The sequence below is a fragment of the Sinocyclocheilus anshuiensis genome, unplaced genomic scaffold, assembly GCF_001515605.1.
Source record: "Sinocyclocheilus anshuiensis isolate Anshui unplaced genomic scaffold, SAMN03320099.WGS_v1.1 scaffold1501, whole genome shotgun sequence".
Lineage (NCBI taxonomy): Eukaryota > Metazoa > Chordata > Actinopteri > Cypriniformes > Cyprinidae > Sinocyclocheilus > Sinocyclocheilus anshuiensis.
The window spans coordinates 147,040-171,942 of NW_015544287.1; the positions used below are offsets into that span (position 1 = coordinate 147,040).

At 38.2% G+C, this 24,903-nt stretch overlaps 1 protein-coding gene and 1 pseudogene across 1 annotated transcript in view; one reads left to right on the forward strand and one right to left on the reverse strand.

Moving 5' to 3' along the window:
* The window catches only part of LOC107698034 (methylcrotonoyl-CoA carboxylase subunit alpha, mitochondrial-like), a 10,772-nt pseudogene extending 8,249 nt beyond the window's left edge, over window positions 1-2,523 (forward strand).
* A 2,502-nt stretch (window positions 2,524-5,025) lies between these two features.
* LOC107698035 (probable phospholipid-transporting ATPase IF) overlaps window positions 5,026-24,903 on the reverse strand; it is a 54,473-nt gene continuing 34,595 nt past the window's right edge. Inside the window, 10 exon segments of the mRNA XM_016498951.1 lie at window positions 5,026-5,190; window positions 11,320-11,453; window positions 19,715-19,880; window positions 20,966-21,069; window positions 21,149-21,214; window positions 21,937-22,075; window positions 23,156-23,226; window positions 23,229-23,372; window positions 23,587-23,740; window positions 24,640-24,843. Of these exon segments, the coding sequence (XP_016354437.1) occupies window positions 5,109-5,190; window positions 11,320-11,453; window positions 19,715-19,880; window positions 20,966-21,069; window positions 21,149-21,214; window positions 21,937-22,075; window positions 23,156-23,226; window positions 23,229-23,372; window positions 23,587-23,740; window positions 24,640-24,843 (1,264 nt within the window). The 3' untranslated portion in view covers window positions 5,026-5,108.

Sequence of the window (24,903 nt, forward strand, 5' to 3'; positions counted from 1 at the left end):
ACAAATTCGAACATCTGGGTTGTGCTGTTCTGTTGTAAATAAATCTTAACCAATGATTCCTAATTGCATCTACTTCCGGAAGGCCAAATAAAGTGCTTTTGCTTTCGCACTGAAACACACAGCGTCTCCCTGACATGCTGCATCAACACTACTGCTGTTCCTGAAACCACGCCTTCTTTCTTTGCGTGCACATTTGGGCGGCATTATGCTAATATTTCCACATCGTGACGTAGACTCTTTTATAAAGAATATCTCTTTGGATTTGAGACTTTAGTCTTTGCAACTTTACAGATCTTCTTTATGCACCAAGAGCTTGTAACACTCCAAAGAGAAAGGAAAAATTGAAATTGCATCATATGACCCTTTTAATGATATTCTAATGGGCCGCTTTGTGACATCACAAAACCCCGGAAACCAACACTGTAGTTCAAATGAGCCGTTCGTTGTAGTTCTTGAAAAGGGATTTTTTAAAAACGAAATATCTCCCTTTTTTGTAGATCTTTTTTATGCCCAAACATACACACTACACACGGACTAAAATTCAAAGATTGAAAAAGCATAATAGGACCCCTTTAAAGGATAAATTACCCCAAAATGAAAATTCTGTCATCATTTACTCATTGCAAAACTGTAACTTTTTTCTTCTGTGGAACATAAAAGACAAATGTATCATGATTTTTTTTTTTTTGGGGCTGTTAAAAAAAAATCCTCAAAGCATCTTCTTTTGAGTTTAACAGAAAAATAAACACATACAGGTTTAGCATGACATGACAGTAGGCTACATTATAAGTTGAAAACTGCTTTTCTCGCCATATTTCTCAACTCAGAATGCAGTGCAATGCTGGAAATAATGCTGTTTCCTGTGAATGTGCGAGACTTCCGTTACATGAGCTACTATAGATAAATAACTAAAATAAGTGCAGTAATCAATGTGTTTATTATTACTATAATGAATTAAAAAACTGTGATAGCCAAATACTACACTATAGAGGCCCATTACATAATATAATATACACTACACCAAAAGCTTGGCCACTCATCATTTAAATGATCTTATATTTGAGATTCTTCAAAGTCACCATCATTTGCTTTGCACAATCTTCACGCTCACTCACAGCCAACGCTGATTCCAGTACTGTACTGAAGGAGTGTGCGGGACACTTGGCTGTTTTACATTTAATATCTGTATACATAAAGCAGGCACACTGATATTTGCCTACACATTTAATTTCTAACATTTAAATCTTTAGATAAAAAAGGTTTTAAGTTCATGAGACACAAATTCAAATGCGTCCAAACTTTTGTCAGTAACGGGAGACGAACACACACACACACACGTACACGCACACAGATCTATATCTATATAATTTAGTTGTTTTATAAGTACTTTAGTAACATATAAATGACATTATAGCTTTGATAACTTTTATTGCTTTAAGATCCATTGAATAATGCTTGTAAAACCAGCTGCTGTAATGGAACACAGGACCACCAGATGGCAATAAAGTGAACCATGCAGAAAAGCTTCCAAGTAATGAACCAATATGTTTATGTATTGAAGGCCTCAATTCTTCATTTTGCAATACTAAACGCTTAAGGTGTATATTCACTTAAGTTTTTTTGTAGTATTCACAGAGTTTGCATGAAATCATCCTTTAAATTGCTTTTACATTTTCAAGATTTATCCAATGCTTTAGCAATATATTCAACTAAATTAGAAGATTTTGTTAAGGTCAGGGGTCACCCATCTTGATTAAGTGTTTGAGGTCCTGTAATAATTGCTTTGATCAGATTCTTGACTAAACGTTCAACATGAATATTATTATGAATGCATATGCTTATTAATAGACGGCTCACACAGTCATTCTTCTACAAATGAAAACTACAAGAACATTCTCTTGAAATAGAAACCGTTCGTGTGCATTATATATGAGCACTAATGAGCAGCCATTGATCATAGTGAAGAAGGATGAATAGATTCTTAAATAGATTCACACCGCAAGGCCTGCAGAGTGGATGAGAATCTCGTGAAGAAATGTCACCCAGAGGAGATGCAGCACTTTATTATTTATTTAGCTGAAGTGGCATTATCTGTTACATTCATTCCAGATGAAGTATTGAGGTAATTTATGTCTTTAGATTTAAATCAAAAAGTATAGCATGGTTGTTTGAGATTTCACATTGCCTCAGTTCAAGAACCATGCACTGAATTTTCATGAATGTGTTTTTTTTTTTGTTAAGGGGGACGTGACCTACCTGTGGTGCTCTGTCAATGGAGTGCTGTCCCGACCCAAACTAGTCATCCTGGACAACACCGTACACATCTGTTCTGGTGGTTTTTGTTCTTTCTTCAGCATTTATGTCATGGCTAGAGGACTGGTCTCTGGAAGTGTGCAGGTGGACGTACCTGTGCCCAAATTCCTGGCTGGAGTCTCCAGTGCACAGGGTGGCGCTGTTGCACCCATGACAGACACTATTGAAAAGATAATTGAGGCTCAATTCCTGTTCCTAAAGTATGCATAATGCAAGATCTGGATTGGTGCATCCCAAATCATAGGTCAGTGTTAGTTGGCAATACCTAACCAACCCTAATATACATCTGACACAAATTAATGACAAGGTAGTGTTCAAGGTGGTGTCATATTGTCCAAGTACATACATGTAAGTACTTATAATGCAAAGAGTTTTATTATATATAAGAATAATAGTGATAAGATGGTTCAGGGCCAGTTTAAAACGGCTAATTTATCAGAAATTGATTGGAAAGTCACTACTCATTACAAGATCTTAAGAAAGCACTACTAATTAGTTCAGACTTGAGATTTCCGACTCAAATTTCTTCTAGATTTGCAGTTTGATTTGTGATGTTTCCTCTGAAATGAAAGTTAGAAACTTTCTTGTTTATCGGAGTAAACCGTTCTTTTCCATATTGAGTTTGAGTATTTGCTGTCACCTGTAACATTCAGTCCCTGTGGTTATTTTGCACCATGATGTCATTGTTTGGAGGATAAAGATGGGTTTGTTGGCCCCATTTTCCTGGATGTCCACCATCTCATATGCTTGGTTGATTTTCCGGGTTAACCGCTGGATGACTGTGGACTGGAGTGCATCTCCCATTAAACATATTTGCAAGTATTTGCATTTTAACAAAACCAAACCACTGAAGTATACAGAGAAAACCGTGATCACTTTATGCTTACTGTACAAGTCTGTTTAAAGAGTAGCTGCAAACATTTGTGCTGCCAGAGCCACACTTGGAAGATGAAAAACCTCTTGAAAACTGCTTAACACAGTGATATTTCGAGTCTTACATTTGCCACTGGTTAATATAGTTCACAATTACACTGGAAAAAAAATTCTATTTTTGGTATGGGATTTACTTTGAAAAAAAAAAAAAAAAATCATTCAGAAAATTCTAGTTAATTTCACAAAATAATTACAAGGAACTGGCAAGTAACACATTGAAGTAAAAATGAAATTTAAAAGTAGAAAGACTGAAATAGTATTTTATTTTATATAACCATACTCCATGAAATCTGACTCCTAACAGCCACCCGGGTCACGGCACCAGAATTCATCTGATACCTTTGAGATCTCGGCCCTTGCAGCAACTGTACAAAAACTAAAATGTGGAACACTAATAATCATAATAAAACACTAGATTTTATAAAGATATTTATTCTGTAAATATAACTTTCATAAACATCAGCAATGAAACATTCACTGTAAGGAGTGTACAATTAGAAGAACATGTTTACACAAAAAAGATGAAACCGCAACATGGATGACTGACATCACAGCTAGATCAGGTATTTCCAGTCTAGATTGAGTCTTATTGCTAATGTCTCGGAGTAACAAATGGCATACTGCATTGCTATATAATAAAAGAAAATACATTATACAGCAACGCACGTCCGCCGTTCAACACAAAATCTGAAATAGTAATGATCAGCGGTCAGGAGTCATTATGGGTTTGAACTTTGACATGAAAAGAGTGATATACAAATAAAAATACTAGAGAGAAGAAGTACCAAAATAGAGTAATCCACAATTCATAACGTAACCATACTCCATCATAAAAATCTGACTCCCAACTGCCACCCGGGTCACGGCACCAGATTTCAGCCGATACCTGTGAGATCCAGGGCGTCGCAGCCTTTGCAGCAAAATTAAACAGAAATCCCAAGACTAGACTCTTCAAATCCGGAGCATTTAGGTCCAGTTGACTTAGGCCTCTGTTACTGGGTTATTGAGACAGATGACCCAAGTGTTGCATGCAGTCTGATATCATAAACTTCAATATAGTTGATCTAAGCAAGTTTAAAACGGTTGTCTCAATGCTCCGGTCTTACAATATCCCATTGCCCATGTAGGATGAATTTCATTCCTTTTACTCCGCGACTATGCCCTGCTACATGATTAAATACACACAGGCGTACACACGCAAATGAAAAAAAAAAAAAATCAAACAGCTTTGACAAGTGGTTAGCAACACAAGCAGAAAAACAAGGAACACCGCAACAATGATAAATTAACCGGTGACAATGGTTAGAGATGACAACATAGCATGTGCAAGAGAGGAAAACAAGAAATAATATGCAGGCACATGACTAATGGAGGTTAAAGTGATCGAGTTCAAGGATGATATGCGAGTTTTCAATCAAGAGCTCCATCGCGACATTCTTGCATCATGATAAGTCTGTACGAACCACAACTCGGGCTGGGTGTACAGGTAGGCATCTTAGGGTAGGAGGCTACAGGTTTTTGAGCTAGCGCTACATGGCGCTCACATTTAATACCTTGAAAATCAGGCAATTAAAGAGGGAATTATGGCTTCAAAAAGACCCCCTTGTTTTCCTCAGGAAAGACGGTGGCCCTTTGCGTACAGTTCCGTGGGTTTGCTAGCAGCGGAAACTCAAGACACACAAATCCTTTGGTTTTTGCAGGAGCCGTGCCTGTCCCTTGTTGCTGATCACGTGACGTGATGCTCTGAGTAACAGAGATTTTAAAGTGTGACATTCTGGCTGGTGACTGGACAAGGGCAGGGGGGCGGGGTAAAGGGCAGGCGTCTCCAGACTCTACGAGCTGATCCTTATTGGGCTGGTGCATTAACAATGAGAGACCTCCATGGGTGAGAGCGTCAGGATGCTCCGGTCGTTGGAGAAGAAGGTGTCCGAGTCGCTCCAAGATCTGGAAGGATCAAGGAAATTGCGAACAGTGAGGGGGACAGAGTGGACAGTTTGGAGATGTCAATTCAAAGCTGCTCTACAGTCTGACTGACTGAGAGGGACGTTCATGACCAGTGTGGGACCTCAATACTAGGGATGCACAATATATCAGTTTTTTCAGTGCTATCAGTTTGATTAATATCAAGCTATTTTTTCACCAGTTCAAACAGGTTATAAAAGTAATATATTGTTTTTCTATTTAAAAAAACTGTGTAAAACATCTGTTATGCTAATCATTAACTTGTATTATGACTATATCCATGCATCAACCATTAAGAAACATGATGTATTGGTCAACGAGTAATTGTGAACATTTGTTTTGCAGATAAAACAGTGAATTTATAAAAATAAATAATTAATGGCCATTAAGTCTTACTAGATTTAATAAAATATCCCTTAAAGGGATAGTTCACCTAAAAATGAAAATTGTGTGATCACTTACTCACCCTCATGTCATTCCAAACCCATAAGACTTTCGTTCATCTTCGAAACACAAATAAAGATGTTTTAATAAAAGAATTGGGTCCCTCCATTCAAAGTCTATTACACCAAAATTTGAATGCTTCAAAAAGTTAAAGAAATCATATAAAAAGCAACTAACCATGACACATAAAGCATATCAAATATGGTAAACAGAAGCTTAAACTTGCTTATTTGAAGAGTGAGAACCAATGAGGTTTGTTCTCACAGATGGAACAAGCACTGTTGTGCTTTTGTTTGATGAACTTTTTGAAGCAACAACGTTTTGGTGGAACAGACATTTAATGGAGGGAAAGAAATATCTCCAATTTGAACAAAATCTTAACATTCATTTTGAAGATGACCAAAAATCTTTTGGGTTTGGATTAACATGAATAACAAGGGTGAATAACTGATGACAATTAAAATTTTTGGCTGAACAATCCCTTTAATGGGCCTTAATGACATCATCCTCCAGGAAGTGACATCATATTGGTGGAAAAACAGCAGAGCAAACCTCAGTAAGTATTAGCAACAGATTTGATAAACTCTTTGTTTTGTGGCATTATTTGGCTTGTCTCACTTTAAAACGACTAAATTATTTGTATTAAGTCAAAGATAAAATGGTTAAAAAAAGATTAAAACGAACTTCAATTTGACACCTCACTAAGGAATATCTAATTTTAGCTCTTGATTTCTTTCCTGTTAGGTTCCATAATGTTAAATGTCTTGTGATTTTGTAAATGGGTTATTAATTATTAGGCTACCAGAGTATATTCCTGAAAGTCCAGTATACTTCTTTACAAGAGTGTTCCTTTATCTGTGCATCCCTTATACATCTCTCTTTAACTAACAAACTCTTTGTGCATGAAGATCAGCAAGCAGCAGTCAAGAGTCACAGCCAATGGAGAAATGGATGAGTGTGCGTTAGTACAAGATGGGTTAATGTGCAAGGTTAAAGACAATAAACAAATACAAACACAACATCCTTCCACAGCCTTCACATTCACATAGACTACATTCTTATGAAAGTATTAACATTTTCCTAGCCAGAATATGTTGGATATGGCAACTATATGTGAAAAAGATCATTTACAGTATATAAGTAAATATACAAACTAATTCGTAACATAAATCTATTGCTTGTAGAAAAATATGAGTATATAAGTTCACTATAAAATGTATATTATATCTGTAAATAGTGGAATTAAGCAGCCCTTGAGGATCTGAGCCGTTCCAAAGCTGTATTCCTCAAATGCCAGATCTGCTACTCTTGAACACCAGAGGGCATTGTCTTCATCCAATGGACTAACCCCTTAAAGGGGTCATATGATGCGATTTCAAGTTTTCCTTTCTCTTTGGAGTGTTACAACTGTTCGTGAATAGATAAGATCCCTGAAATTTTGCTCATCGTGTGTGTGTGCGCGCGTGTGAGAGAGAGAGCGAGAGAGAGAGAGAGAGAGAGAGAGAGAGAGAGAGAGAGAGAGGGGCCTGTCTTAACCGCGGCTTGTGTACTGCATCATTACTGTGTCTGTTCCCCTTTCGGGCTTGAACTGATGGTAAAACTAATGACATTATTTACTGTCTTTACATTTATTTTGAAAGATGAAGCTCGCGATTATGGTAAGGGGCGTTACATTTCCGACGAGTGCTTGCGGTGTTCGGCCAATCACAATGCACTGGGTCAGCTGGCCAATCAGAGCAGACTGCGCTTGTCGGAAGGAGGGACTTTGTAGAAAATGAAGCGTTTGAGAGAGGTGGGGCATAGAGGACCTACAATAATGTACAGTATTTGAAAAATAATGTGTTTTTTGAACATTAAAGCATGTCAACATATTCTGTTACACCAAATACACAAAATAATGATCTTTAAAAAAGCATCATATGACCCCTTTAAAGTACAGCCATATTACAAATAGATCCATGCTATATATAAGATAAAAAATACATTGATAGCTACAGTAATGCGATTATCTTTGGATAGAAAGAAGTGGTAGAGGTCAAAAGTAAATATACCATCGTCGTGTTTGCAGATGAAGACAACCGTTTTAAGACCTTGAAGAGGTAAAAAGTTTAAATCAGAGTGTATATTTGTATTTATATGGTATATGCGGCTTACTGGCTTCATACGGTAATAAACAATCTCCTTCCTGCACTGTCTACAGCAGTGGTTCTCAACTGGTTTTGCTTTAGGACCCGTATTTTGCTGTTGACATCACGTGTGTTGACCCAGTGTACCAAGTACCAAAATCAGACCTAAGTGCACTGGAAAAAAAATGTTCAAGGTCAAAGAAACACTAATAAATTGTTTGTTTTTGAGGATGAGGGCATGTTGGCATCTGCCTATTAAAATATATATGTGTGTTTTTTAGGGCCCAAGCACCGAAGGTATGATGGCACCTATTATATCCGTTAGTTTTCTTCTTCTTCTGCTCTTTTGTCTATGGTAGCCCAAAGAACTGCTTGAGGGAAAGTTATGAAATTTGGCACACAGATAGAGGATGATCTCAACATTAACCATAGCATGTTTATGCTATAAACTGTTTATGTTAATAACTTTTTAACTGTAAAGTTTAGAGGCAAAATTCTTTGTCCCCCTTATTCCTTCGCTCATGTTGGGTCAAATGCATACCAAAATTAAAATTTCTACAGGTCAAGATTTTTCGCAATTTTAAATTATTAAAAAAACCTACTCATCTGATTTTAACCGAAATTGGCTTAGATCATCTTCAGACCATGCTGGCAAAAAGTTATTAAAAGCTTTTTGATAAACCAAACCGTTCTCAAATAATGTGCTTGACACGAATTTGACGAAGATCATGCCAAATTGGACATGAGGCAATAAGTATGCAATGTTTTAGCATATTCAAACCAAAATTGGTACATGTCATCATAAGCATCACCTGAGGCTACATGCAGCATTTTGGCACAGCGTCACCTACTGGTCAGGAGATATGAAAAATGGCTATTTTTGCTTATAACTTCTGAAGAGTTTGTCCAAAACTGGTTTCTTCTGATTCAGTGCAGTATGCCGAACAGAATGACACCCAATATTCACATATTGGCTATTTTGAATTTATCATAAAATGCTGCATTTTTTACGAACACATTAGCGTATTGTCTCAAAACTAGGCATGTGTCATCGGGACCATACTCTGACGGTACGTAAAAAGTATCAGAACAGTGCCACCTTCTGGTCAAAATGAATAATGAAAAAAAAAAAAAAACCCAGCTAATAGCTTTTTATTAATTTAGCATATTTTAATGAAAATGGTCTTGATAGATACCTTGGATCATCCCGAGAGCATCAATACCAATTATGCCATATTCGGTCGATCTTGCAGTTTCTTTGAAACCCTACTTTTTCTAACTTCTCCTAAACTGTTGGTCTGACTTTCACCAAAATTGGCTAAGATAGGCCTGGGCGATAAAACTGTATCGATATTTATCGACGGTACACCTTCTTCGATAACGATATAAAAAATGTTCGATATAGTGCAGGAAATTGGCACGTGCTATGAGTGAAGCAGACAGCACACACAAACACTAACACATGCTGAAATGAGTGCTGTGCCTGCCTGTGATGAGGAGATTGTGAATAAAGAATGAATATTAGTCAAATTTAAAATAAACATTTACATTTAAATGTTAGGTGTGCATTAGGGAGCGTCATTAGTGGCGCGCGAGATGCAGTGATGATGTAAGTGACGTTGTTGCATTTTAATGTTTTGTTAGTCTAGCCCACGAGACGCGCTGTTGCTGCGTTATTCATTCAAAATATTAGAGAAATATAGAAGCTCAATGCGGAGAAGATCTTGATTAGGTGAAAACCAAAACCAATGCAATTTACGAAATTATATTAGATTTTTTATCATTTTTGACATTTTTTATAACCTTTTTTAAAACAAAGAGCAATAGAAAAAAAATGTCTAAATTTAACCACTTGTATTTTAGCAACGTCACTTACATCATTTTAAATGATTAAAAAAACCTACTCATCTGATTTTAACCGAAATTGGCTTAGATCATCTTCAGACCATGCTGGCAAAAAGTTATTAAAAGCTTTTTGATAAACCAAACCGTTCTCAAATAACGTGCGCACAAATTTGACGATAATTATTTGACAATAATTATCGATAGCGGACAATATGAAACACTATATCGTTGATAATTTTTTTAGCTATATCGCCCAGCCCTAGGCTAAGATCATCTTCCAACCATGCCGGCAGAAATCGGCTCCAATATAGGATGAGGATCTTTTGACCTTCTTTTTTTAAAATTTAAACGTAGCAACATGTGATTTATTTTTGGCTCATGACCCACCAGCTGAGAACCACTGATCTTAAGACATATGGAAGAAAAGCAGTACAGATCACTGATAAATGCAACAACATATAATCGTTTAGATGCTTCATTTGAGATCGTAAAGACGGAGACGGTAAACAAACAGCGATAAAGCAGAGTAAGGTGATTAGTAATACTCTGGGAGGACGCACACACTCTCTGGGATTCGCCCACCACTTAACACACTGAATATGAAACGCTGCCGTCATGCAATTAGACAGATTGATTCGACTTCCGTAAGGCTTCAAGTTTAACGTAACCAAAAAAGATGAACGGAAACAATCAAGAATCCTCTTGGAGACTACAGTTAGCAGTGTCTCACTCAATCACGATGTGGTCACTTGTTGAGTTTTTCTTTTCGATAAATGAGCCGATAACAGTTGACCGTGGCTACCGTTGGCCAGCCAAAGCAGAGGTCTTCTCTAGTACCCTGCGCTTCAATGGCAGTGTTCTAGCCGTTAAACTGGAACAGGAATCTTATATTTAGCGAGACCAGGTCTCCGTGTACTCATCTCAACACTGCAGAGAAATTTTGGAAGCGCCCTGCTTCCCAAAGTGCGGATACAGACAGTCAAAACGATTACGTGAAAAGCTGAGGCTTAGGAGTGCATTACGGTCGCATGCCATCACAAACCCCTCCACGGAGAGGTACACACGCAAGGCAATGACTAACACGCAGATTCAAACACTTGAACAGGGATGCAATGTCTCAGAACACGTAATGACAGGATGTTCCATGGATCAAGTCATATAGTCCAACATTCGACGAGCATATACTTGCATAAACTGGTCCTACAAACGTTTGCCTTGCTAATAACTGGGTGTGATGTCTGAGAACGAGGATGACGAGACAGCTTCATCGATTATGGACTCATATGGAGGCACAAGATCTTCAGCAGAGAACATTTATCTGCCACATAGAGAAAAGACACGATAAGCGACACCAGCAAAGAAGGACGCACCTTGAAAGAAGGTGAAGATGATGAAAGACGAAGACAATGGGTTGGAAGGGCTGATTCAAAGTAACTTCATGGCAATTTTTACGCTTCCTTGTATACGTACGTACCTGGAGCATCCCAGGCGATGAAGCTCGCTTGAACTTCTAGCTAATCTTTGTTACATTAAAGGCAAATTAATGCACCCTTTCTGTCTTAAATTCTACATTGTGATCATTAGGGAATGCTTTGAGTGCACTGGCGGCCATCACTCGTCCAGGGCCGCGGGCTCGTCGTGCTCCAGCTTGTAGGAGATGTGCTTACAGCAGAGGCTAGAGAGAGAGAGGTCGCACCTGGTGGCCCGAGCAGGGTCGCAGCGGCCCATCATTCGCTCCACCAGCCGGCCCAGCCGTGAGCAGGCGTTTTGCCCCTCTGAGAAACAGCACATGGAGTCCACGCATCCGATGCCCTGGTAGGCCTCAATAAACTGGAAAAAGAAAGAGAGATGTCAGCCAGAGCACGAAAGAGATCAAACCAAACGGTTCCCAACAAACATCTTCAATCTGCACTGATTTGATGTCCATAATGGGCAATGACTAGATGTCTTAATATTTTGTCATATTGGACACTCTTTACATATCAACTTTAAAATGTATTATTTGTCCTGTATTTTACAACAGCACTTCCACAAAAAGGGCACAAAATTGGGCTTGAAACTGAAGGGGTTTAAAAGGGCCTCGCTCTTTATTTTGTAATAAACATCTATTGTTGTTTGAAGTCTCCAGTAGTTTGTCGTTTCATCTCTTCTGTTTCTTTTTTAACTGTGAAACAAAGGCACAGGCCAGTGTTGCCACCATGTAGACTAAGTAGTGAAAGAAAATCAAGGCACATGCACAAGCGCATGCAGATTATGCATGGTTGGAAACATCAAGTTGAGCATGTTCAGTATGCACCTATGGTAAAAACCGAAGTACACTTTAGGCTTAAAGTGATGTGACTGGAAACAGATTTCCATGCATAACGTACAGACTTCACTTAAAGATAATGAAATTTGTTATAGATTATTTCCATCGTCCATTATTGTTTTATAGATAGGATGCTTCAGACCTAATTAAATAGATCATTCCACCACAATGGAGTTGCAGATTTGGCTACATGAAGCTATCACTCAGTGGCTATGTAATTGGGACCAAATTTGGTTTGTAGTTAGTGATAAACTTACATTAACCTTAAATAAAAATATTAATTTGATCATATTTCTTGCAGTAACTTACTTCGAGAATAACAATGAAGTTGATAATTTAATATCAATGATTAATCATTGATCAAAATTTTCCCCTACAATTAATTAAATGTCAATTCAACGGATTATGTTAGAGAAGTTGGCCAAGACGACTAATTTTTTGAAGGGTGTGAAAGGTTGTCTTTATTGCTTAAAAAAAAAAAAAAAAAGTAACAGTACACCAATTTGTACCCAATTTGAGGAAAGGGCCACATGTTTAAATAAGATGCATGTTTAATAACACCTGAACAGAGCCTCAAATACAGAACATCTGGTCATACCAATAATGAGAGACATAGCTTGAACACTGAACTCAAATCATAAATGCAGTTCATGGTTTTACATATAAAACCAGTGGCGGAGCCAGAGGAGTCTCCAGTGTGGCACTGGACATCCCTGACATCTGATCGGCCACCCGAGGTGGCACCCCAAAATTTAATATGCTACTATTACATTTTCTGTTTAATTTCACTGAAAGAATAATTTATTTTAGCCTCAAACTCAAGGATGTGACACGTCTGGTGTGCCGCATCACGCTTCATCTGGTCCGGTGTAGCTTCCAGGCTCTGCTAACTCTCACGCCACACAGTCATTTTCTTACGGAGTGAAAAACATCGCAGAGCAAAGATGACACAGACAACGCGCTGAGGGACAAGACAGAGCAGGTTACTTTTGATAATAGGAAACAAAGTCTCAGCATTCAAATTCTGTTAGTTTTATTAAGAATTTCAAACGATAAACAGAGTTTTGGAGCTCTTTAGTGGTGCTCCCGCTTTGCCTCAGTTCAAGCGAAGCAGGAGTGCATTATAATTACCATGAAATAAACATGAATGAACATCTTGAGGGCGTGTTGAAAGATACACTACAACTTACTGAATTTATAAAGTGAATGTAATCACTCAATCAGTGTTTCAACCACATAACCTTAGAAAATCCATTCAGTGTCCATAAACTAGCGAGCAAAATGTACACTAGAGAGAATTTTACAAAAATTACATTTGTTATATTTGTACTCATATAATTACTCTTTTTTTTATTATAATTAATAAAAATGTATAGATATAATGTTATTATAAAAATGGTTTAATATGAACTTGTATGCAAATCGATTATTACTTTTAACCTTAACAATAGGGTTCCCTGTGTAGTTTAGTTTAGAAGAATTGAGAAAAAATAATGTAATTAATCGCAGGCTTGTTCATTATTCCTGAATAATTCTCACTCCAGGCTGAACTCAGAAGTTGGCAGCCCTGTTTGAAGTAAGCTGAAGTTTAGGGTTTCCTGATCAACATTTACAAAATTCACTGTATAAGTTACTGTTAGATCTTTTGCACCAACCGCTGGTTAATCAGATGATAGAAATAAGAGAAATAAGTTCCACTAGACTAACATTTGAAGTTACGTAAGTAATGTATAGCTAATGTGCATGGGGTAATGTGAAGTAATCAGCAATTGCAGGATTTATTCATGCTTTTTTATGCCAGGTTGGAGTTATACGCTGATTTTCTGTCATGGTCTATGGACCCCCTGAATTAACGTTGGCCACCCGTGTATAAAACTCTAGCTCCGCCACTGTACAAAACATGAGAGTCTGGATTGGAATGAGACAATGAATGAGACAATAAATGACCAAAAAATGAATACATTAGAGTGATAAATGATGCCGTCTCTTCAGAACCACAGATATCCTTGGCCTCGACAAAAATTACAGTTCCCTTTAACTCAATATTCAATTACTAAGACGACGCTAAAGACCTGCATGTTAAATTACAGCCCAAGTGCTACAACAAGACTTTATTCAAATCAGATTCCCAATCAAATGCACTCAAAAACCAACCAAGGAGGAAAAACAGTGCATGCAGCCAGAATTGAGAAAGTCAATTCTTTGATCTCTCTCAGGCAACCTGACTAGGCATTATGCAAACTACCAATACTAACATTAACTCCCTCTGGACTCACTTCAGCATGCCTTGCAGAATTAGTCTTGAGACAAATGTGTTTGTTGACTAATGCATAAATGAGGACGTTAGTTGCACACTTTGTCCTAGCATCTACAAGGAAGGATGCTTGAAAAACGCCCTACTAGCCTCCACAAATACTGTGAACTATAATGACAGACACGTTCAGTCACGTCACAAATACAGTCCATGTTTCCTTGATGTTTCTTGTTAACCTGAGTTTGACTATGTGCTGGGTTAAAGATTTAGCTATTACAACATGGACCTTGGCAGTTCTGCTAAAAAAAAATAAATATTAGCAGGAAGTTGCGGAAAGATTAAATGCCGTATGACTTCAACAGTGTCCTGAAACTGTAAATAAAGAGGCAGTTCAAGCGAAACGTGCAGTTCTAATCAAAAGCAGAACCTGTCCAGTAATTTCTGGAGGCTATGACTAACCACCAAATGACAAATGATGCTAAAATCGAAAACAAAAATAAACCAGCAAATTGATTTATCAGGTCTGTGTGTTGTGCACAGAAAATATCACCAATCATTCCACTTTACAGTAGTGAGCAGCGCATTTCTTTAGACAAAGCGCATCCAGAAAATAGTGGAGGACACTGAATTGTAACTAATAAATTAAAATCAATTAATTAAAAAATATTATGTTTGGATTTTTCATCCGATTAATCGAAGAAATAATCGACAGATCAAGAAGTTTTTTAAAATAGTTTGCAGCCCTGCATTGCTAGTTTGTTATATGCATTTAATTCAAGCTTAATTTGTCATTAATTCAGTAAATTCAGTTGTAGAATGCAGTTGCCACTTGTGTAATAAAAACCATACACTGAAGAAAATAAAGCACTCAGGAGTGCAGTGACAACCATATTTGCCTGCAGTGTGTACATGGCCATAGTAAGACAAAAACATGCTCTTATATTATAAACAAAGAGCAGCAGCATAAGCGTTACTAACAACCATTAGTGAATCACAGAGAGCTGTCAGTAACTGTTCAAAGAGCAGCTCATTCAACTGATGATTGATGAAAATACAAACAAATGTTTGTCACATTAAATACAAACACAGTGTCAGTGATGGAGATGATTATGGGAAAAAAAACTATAAATAAGGATGATTAAGGAGACATGGAGACACATAAGGCACTTGAGACGGATTAGATTAGACCAGCAGAGTCTCCAGCGAATGGATGGTCATGTAACGGACAACGATCTAAGAGACTCATGCCACTCGCTCCTGGTTACATCACGGGGAGAGCTAGTGTCACATGACAGGATGAGTGGGTCGTGGCGGTCACATACTGTACACAGCTGATGGGGGAAGAGTACTACCTAGGGGAGGGGTGGGGCTGCACCAGAGGTGGAGGAAAAGCAGCGATCAGTGGCCGATTGTCCTCCCCTCTGCTCCCGATTTCAGCAGTGTCATATTCTGAGCTGACTGAAACCTTATCCGCTTCCATCTGGAAGGACAAAACAGTGCGGTAAGTCTCCCAAACGGATGAAAACAGAGAAAGGTGAACGAGCATGAAACAGCCCCACGTCCACTGCGAGAAAACACTTCTGAATTCGAAGGCTCTGTTACAAAACCTAGTGAGCTGCCTACATAGACAGCATTTTAAAGCATCGTGGACTTGCTGATGTGAAGCCTGTTCCAAAAGGTGAAGAAACGTTCACAGAGCAAGCTAATTCCTCCAAGAAACATTTATAGTTATTATATATAAAAATAGATTGACTATAATTATAATGTACTATTTTAACCAATATTTGTTTGTGCTTCGCATATTTAATGTGACGTCACATTTACAACTGCTCTGCAAAATTTTGCACGACAATAAGCCGAAACGAAAGCAAAAAAATACAGTGAAAGATATGGGAATAATGACGACAAAATAAACATCCAAAGCTATTCAAACCAACCCTAAAGAACATCTTTCCAAACAGCCTGTTTTTTTATGAATGATTTCATAACATTTAAATTTAGTGTTATACAAAAATGGTTGAGTAGACACCACCAGAATGAGTGCCTCGTCCATTTCGGATCTTTGGTTTCGCTTTGAAAAAACAAAGGTCACAAACTTGGGTTTTCAATAAGAGCTCTAGTGTGAAAAAACACCTTAAAATCTTTAAATGCTTTAAAGAAACCTAACCGAATAAGACAAAAAGTCACAAACATGAGGCCTCATCGCAAAAGAGTGACAATCGCATTTCTAAATAGAACAGAAATCTCTACTGAATACAGGAGTCTTTCTTTAACTCACTATGGATGACATAATACCAACATTTTGGCAGCTTGTGGCTGTAAAACAAACACATGGAGGCCAACAGTTGGCTAAAGAACTCTAAAATAACAATATTTCCGTTTGGATACTGCTTTAGAAGGTAGAACAGGAAGTAGACAGGAAGACAGGTCACTAGGTTTTGGAACGTTTGGAAGCCCAACATCATAGAACTTTTTTTTTTTTTAGACATTTTTGCAGTCAAAAAGTCAAATTCAGATTTTAAGTAAGCCTTTTTTTTTTTACTGATGTCTCGCTGGAGCTGGACTGGAGATAATTTTCTCTGCTCGTTGGTAGAGACTAAAAAAACAATTGTTTTGGGAACATGCAACACATAGCTTAGATAAACATTTTTCAGAGAAAAAAAAAAACTCATTAAAAAGCTTCCCAACACTAGTGTACAAAAAGCATCTATTAATGGGGCTGTGAGCTCAAGCTCATGCTGTAAGAGGATGCCCTCCAAACATGGCCACGTCTGCTTTAAATCTGACCTCCACAATCATGCACTTGCAGGTACGGGTTATGCATGCAGCGTGAACTGTTAAAGCACGTCAGGTGTTTATTTCGCTCCTTCCCCTCTGTTAGTTCTTCCTCCGCATGCAGTGTGAGAGTGTCTCTCCTACTCTACCTAATCTTGCCCAGCTGATTCTTGGCTCTGGACAGAGGCTGAAGTGCGATGAAGTCATCACCTATAGCCACGCGGTTGGTGTACATCTACAGAACACACAGAGGGTCAGTAAAGAGGAGGAAAAGTCACATGTGCAGTTATACACACACACACACACTGTACACCACAATCCACTCAGCACACACATTCAGAAAGGACAGAGACAGGAAACAGGAAACAAGCAGCAGACACAGAGAGAGTGCACTTCGAAACTATCGGGTGTCATCCGCAAGGCAGCGTGTGCTGATGCCACAGAACCGTACTGCAGCAACTTCAGTTACCGCTCGCTAAGGCAAGTAGAAAAAGATGTGAATATAAGGATTGAAAGAGTACGAAAGGAAGAAAACAAGCATTTTAATTCTCCTGTGAAGGGTTAGACGCGAGTTAAAGGGGTCATATGATGCTGCTAAAAAGAACATTATTTTGTGTATTTGGTGTAATGAAATGTGTTTATACGGTTTAAGGTTCAAAAAACACATTATTTTCCACATACTGTACATTATTGTTTCTCCTCTATGCCCCGCCTTTCTGAAACGCGTCGATTTTTACAAAGCTCATCGGTCTGAAAAGCAAGGTGTGCTGTGATTGGCCAGCTATCCAGTGCATTGTGATTGGCCGAATACCTCAAGCGTGAGATGGAAATGTTACACCCCTCACCATACTGTGATGCCCTGTCTGGCCGGAGCGATGATTCAAAAACATTAAAACCCATTATAAACGAGGCATTCGTTGCATCCAGTGGGGACATAATTACGGATTATAATGACTTATACTGTCTTTTTACGCGTTGCATCGCGCCGCGTAAACATAAAACCATGTCTGCATTTGTGATCGGAGAAATGACAAACAACAAGCACTACTCTACACTGCCCAAAAAAACTCGCTTTAAATTAGGGCTGCACGATAAAAGAGAAAGGAAAAATTGAAATCGCATCCTATGACCCCTTTAAGATTCTGAAAGAGGTTGGAGCCGACAGCTTTATGTTCAAATCCCAGCTCATGGTCCTCTCGTTTTTGTCACCCCTTGAACTGTCCTATCTGAAAAAAGGCAAAAATATAAACCACCCACACTCCAAATTATGAACTTACAGTTTCACTTATAGCCATAGTATCTTTACAAAAATGAAACTATTTTAAAACTTCAGCTTAGCTTTTGGTGTTTGATTTTTCGCATATCAACAGAAACACCGGCGCATAATCAGAGAGTTTATGGCTTTAAGTGCCTGATATACTTCAAGCAGAATGGAAGAACGAATGGGTGTAACAATCTCAAACAAAGGGCACGTTTACACGACAACGATGCTCTAAAAGGGGAAGTTTTTTCTTTGCATTTTTGAAAAGTTTTGTGCACAGACGACAACCGTTTCACACGGATACGCAAAAACAACTAAAAATCCTGTATTATTCATGCCAGGCCAGTAGATGGCAATGGCCCTTTGTACATAAACACTTCACACCTGTGCACATACTTATACACCGAACATGTGAAACGCACAATGTCAACGTTTTCACAAATTCATGTTATTATTATTATTTTTATTTTTTGGTAGTTTACACAGATGATAACGGTATCATTTTCAAAAATGTGCACTTTGAAACCAGTTTTCAAAAGTTTGCATTTTCAGGCCTGTAGAAGGCCGTTGTCGTGTAAATGAATCGCCAAAATGGCATTTTAAACACCATCAAGCCGCCATTGGTTCATGATGATAGGCGGGTGTGCTTTGGGGCTCTGGCTTCTTTTGTGGAAATCTTTTAAGGTTAATTTATTTCGATCAGTCTGCTGAGGTTAGCCACGAGTAAAAGCATGAATGCATTGAGTGCTGAATTGTAGAGCTGGTGCAAATATATCCACATCCCTATGATCAGATGATCGGATCAAACTTTCATTTTCCCCCGAGTGAAAAACTTAGCTAAAAGCATACTAGGGCCTTTATAGAGGCACCAAACTAATTCAGTAGACTGGAACTCTTGGAGGTTACACGCCATTGATTTAATTACCAATGTGAATATTTAACTTTTTAAATAAAGGTGCTCTATAGAAAATTAGAGAATCATGGAATATCAGTGGAATTGGTGTAGACTACTGAAAGTTTAGTTCTGTGACAATCCTAATATAAGTCAAATGAGGAATTACGTCACTTAAATGAGGAACTTTAATACCCTGTCAGAAAGGACTTTTTTCAAAATGTTCACACAAATACCTATTTACAGGAAGCAACCTCTAGAATAAGCAAGCAAGCATGATGCTACAACCTGCCATTGTTTATTCGGATAATTCAACCATGCATCGCAAAGATGCATCGCATTGTGAGTCCAGACATAATAAGTGCCCGCTGCAGAGGATTTTTAATAGTGCGATGAATGCTGGTGCTGTAGTGATGCAGTGAGTTTAAGTGAAGGTGAGCTGCTGGTGAGAAGTCATGCGGTGACGTGAGCCACATGCTGTGTTACTTCATCGGTGTCATCTTTGAAAGCATAAATCTAGCACAATTGCACATGTGACACACACACTCTCACTCCATCTCAATCAGAGCTCGAGCGTTTGTGGTGGAAGTCTGACGCTCACCTGAGATTTCTGCGTGCTGGTGGGCTGCAGGTGCCTGTAGAAGACTTTCTTGATGACATCTGGAAACAGGCAGGTGATGATGATGATGATGATGGCAAACCAGGCCGAGCCGCTCGACAGCAGCTGAACAAAGACGAAGTACATGTCCTGTGTGTGAAGAAATGGCCTAGCGGAGAGGAAAACTTCAATTAGACTCCAACAAGCGTTTGATAATGCTGTCCAATATCCAACTAATGAGCAATCGGGCAACTGTTTCAGAGCCAAATACTGAGCACAGCATTTCGACTGTATTCCAGAGTATGTCGCCAAAGAGCGAACGGTTATCACCTGCAAATCAACAATTCAATAAAAACTATTTAGAAAGGAAAATTACCAATTTAGACATTGTTCTCGACTTCCACTTTCTCACACAGGACAGACAAAAACAAGCATGCTGATAATATATCACACTCCTTTTAATCAGTGACTCATGTCATTGTTGATTACTGGACAAGGATTTGAAGAAAAAAAAAAAACTCACTTCCAGCAGATGCAAGATTTTAGAGTATGACTACAAAAACATCAAAATCTCATGCATTAATGGCTTGTTTTTTAAAAAGCGTGTCTATTCAGTGAAAAATGCTTGTTCACAATTTACAATGTAAATGACATCATCTAAAATAAATACATAAAATACATTAAAAAACGCTGAATATTGAAGGGATTTGTGTGTACACTACCACTTGACATATGTTTGTTTTATTTATTTGCAAATTAGAGGAAAAGATTATTATATTATATTGGGTTACACTATTTAATGTGTCCTTGTTACAGTGTAATTATGCATTTAAGTACTGAGTAATATTAATTAACTACATGCACTTACTATATGGTTAGTGTCAGGATTAGGGTTACAACTATAATTCACTGTTATTATAATAGTAAGTACATATAACGTGTAACAAGCACACCTTAAAATAAAGTGTTACCTTATATTATTATATATTTTGTTATAAATTATAATCTAAGTATATCAATTTTGAAAACTTGAAAAACTCATATTTGTTGACCACTAAACTGAATATTGTGAAAGACACATTCCTCTAAAACAGACCCATAATGCAGATGGATATGAGGTGGGAAAGCATGATTTCTTTAAAGTTCAGTCAAAGTTCAAATGAATTTGTAAAAAAATGTACAAACAAACGGCAATACAGAATGTTATGCTTGCTTTTCTGAAGGCATTATGGGAAAACGCAGGCAATACAGTACCAGATGATGCCGCCATAAAACAAGGAGAAGATGAAGTAGAAGGCGATGGAGCCCCATGTGACAAAGTGGTTCATCCACGTCCAGAAATGAGTCTCTAAGGCCAGCTGTGGAGAGAATGGTGCAAATGAAGCTCACGTGTCATTTAAAAACCCACGTATATGTTGCATTTACGTATGAACTCACCTTCAGCGTGACCGTAATAACCATCACAGTGAATACTAAAGTGCCAAACGTCCAGTTTCCAAACATCTGCAAGAATGAAACACACATTTTAAAGACTGTATGACAAGATTATTAAATTAGCCCACCGTGGTTGTTAACATGTCATGGGGGGTCAATTCACCCAAAATAAGTATATCAAGAGAGATTCCGGCTTGTCGTCATGCAAAGTGCGAGTGAAGGAGCACTTCCGAATCTTGTCATAACTCTGCCCCATAATTGAGGATGGCAGAGTATCAAAAGAATAGAGATCAGAGCCGCTCGTACAGCGAGCAGCGAAACCAAACCAGAGCGACAGCTGCTCATTAGAGAGGACACATGCATCAACTGGAATCCAGTCAACTCTTACCAGTTGCCTGTTAGCTCGCAAAATCTGAGAGCATGCACGGCAAGAAAGAGAAAGAGAGAAGCAGAAAAAGAGAGAGAATATGGATAAGTAGTAAAAGCCAACAGTACGGTACAAATGTGCCAGATAACAGGGTAATTAGTTGGACGATTGATGCTTTGTGTCTGTAAGCTGGAGTAAATCAATAGTCCCTAACATTGTTAACGTCTCACTAAGTGCATTCATTACCTTAAGCGCTTCTAGCGGAATCATTCAGAGAGCATCTCTGAGATCTATACAGAATGCTGCTTTGTGGAGGATATCAAAGACAACTTTCATGCTAGCACAATAACAGTCCTGCCACAGACACACATGAGCGTGAATGAGAGAAGAGGAGAGAAGGAGGTGACGCCGGAGAGACGCTGACCTGTCCGTTTCCCATCAGTGTGGTGTCTTCTCCCATCAGGATGTAGGAGCCGAAGAAGAAGACGAAGGCGTGGCAGAAGCCCAGGAAGGTCCAGTACAAGAAGGTTTTGAAGGACAGCAGGGAGTTTTTACTGATGTCTCTGATGAAGGGAAAGAACATTATTTAATCCTGATTTGTGGGGAAAATAAAACAACAAAACAGGCTCATATTCCCATTACAGCCAACATTAAATTAAAACTGACCCCATTTACTTTGGAAACAAAGAAAAGGTGCAGGTACTTTTTTTTTTGTAACTGTTAACTTAAACTATTAAAAATAACTAAATAATTGAAATAAAGCTAAAAAATGAGAACTGAAATAAAATAAGTTGTAAGTTGAAGTACTAAACAGTGTAATTTTAGCATCACTGATATACTATTATAGTTTTTTCTTAATATTTAGTATTAGTACTTGTTTATATATTTTTTGTTTTAATTTAAATTGTACAATTTTAGTAATTTTGTTGTGTATTTTTGTCATTTTTATTAATTTTAGTTTGTTTTTAAATATGTATAAAAGCAATAAGCCCCGTGAAGCCGTGGTTTACAGTGAATTTAAAGGACCGGAACTCTCCGTTTTATAAAAATAGTTTTTATTTAGTTATAGTTATTTTAGTACTTCAACTTAAACTAAACGAAAATGAGGAAACGAAAATAAAGTTTTTTTTTTTTTTTATTTCAGTTAATGTTTATTTTATTTCAAGCAATATGACCCTGGTACTAAATTTACTAAAACTAAAATAAAAAGATATTTAAATAGAAATATAATTATTTAAAAAAACAAAAAAACAATAATAACAGTGACACAATGATATATGACATAAGACATGATGAATTATTGACTTATCACTTAACCAAAACTTTAAATAAAATTAACACTGGAACTCTCCTGAGAGATTTGGTTTAATCTTTGGTTTGCTCATTTTATTCACTTTATTACGAAACTATTTTTGCCGTTTTGTGGACTAGTGATTTAAAAATCTGGTTTTCACTACTCTTTTCCCCTAAATAAATAAATAAATATGAGTTTTGCAAATCTTTCAGTGAAAAAAAACAAAAACTAATTTGTCAGTCCTGTTGACAGCCCCAGTAGAGATCGGCAGTGTGTACTGTACTGTTGAGGGGTCTCTAGGATCAGGGTTGGGAAGCTCTGCGCTTGAGCTCTTCTCCTGATGCTGTACCTGTAAAGTGCTGGTTTGCTCTGCAGAACATGTGGATGCACCAGCTGCTCAAACAGACTGTATACCAGTATGCATTTGAATTGCACGCCACATCTTCTCCTATTCGGCACCTACCAATACCAACGTGAGCCTCTTGGATCATACTGACGTCGTTGGCTCCATCTCCGATGGCTAATGTAATAGGCTTCTCAGGAGAAGTCTTCAACAGTCTCACCACCTGCCAAACACACCGCAGCCGTTAACACCAGCGCTATGAGAACAAGTCAAGTCACCTGTATTTATACACTGCCAAACAGGAAAACTGTGAAAACAACAAGCCAGTGTGGGGCGATTTAGCAGGGACCGGCCATATTAGTGTGCGTGACCTCTGGCCTCGTGAGGATAGAGTGAAACGTCAACAAACGGACACAAGAAGGTGTTAGGTGACTCACCTTGGCTTTCTGGAGAGGTGCCATTCTGCAGCAGAGCACCGCCGAGCAGTTCTTACACACCTCCATAAAGAGTTTCTCATGTTCCCGCAGAGCCAGGGAAAGGCTGGCCCCGTCCACGACCAGCCCATGCTGGATCACATGATCCTCTTTGATCCTGCACAAACACAGGCACACATCACACCCATCTCAATCAGTCCTACATATTTAGTCCGATATTTCCATTCAACACGGAAGGAGAAAACCACTGTCACATCAAGATTCAAGATTCTTTCATTTGTCACATACATGGTTATATAGAGAATATATGACCAGCAGTGAAATGTAAGTCAGGCCCGCTCCATGGACAGTGCAATTATTAAAGAATACAGACACAAGAAAATTATATATAAATATATGGAAAAAGTAAGATAAAAAAATAAGAATAAAATAAAATGCGCAGGACAGTACAGGTGCATCTCAATAAATTAGAATGTCGTGGAAAAGTTCATTTATTTCAGTAATTCAACTCAAATTGTGAAACTCTTGTATTAAATAAATTCAATGCACACAGACTGAAGTAGTTTAAGTCTTTGGTTCTTTTAATTGTGATGATTTTGGCTCACATTTAACAAAAACCCACCAATTCACTATCTCAACAAATTAGAATACTTCATAAGACCAATTAAAAAAAAAACATTTTTAGTGAATTGTTGGCCTTCTGGAAAGTATGTTCATTTACTGTACATGTACTCAATACTTGGTAGGGGCTCCTTTTGCTTTAATTACTGCCTCAATTCGGCGTGCCCGTCGGAGATCATAGCACGATGCTTTGTACTCACTCATGTTCCCCGACGACAGACCGGCGTTGTATGCGGCAGTGCGTTTGTCACGGTTTTTGATTTGAGAAGGTCCTTACAGTTTTTGTATCTGTTGCTTGTTTGGTTAGCATGTTTACAAAGCTTAATGCTACATCCGTGAACTCGCTGTCATGCTTGTGTGAAATGCCACTCTGAATGAAAGAGAGTATAAACAGGGCTTGAAATCTCACAGAAAGGGTGCGCTAAGGTGTTGTACCTGCGGGCTAGTCTGCGGAGCTGCTCGGCACACTCGCTGTCTGATTTCTGCTGCACGAGCTCCAGGATGTTCATGGTGCGATGGAAGTGACCACAAGAGAGGCTCACGCTAACCGCCGTCTCATGCTTGTCACCGGTCAACACCCACACCTTGATCCCAGCCAGTCGCAGAGATTCAATCGTCTCCTGGACCTTGTCCTGCAACCTAGACACGAACACACGAACACACACACACACACACACACACACACACACAACTAAACAC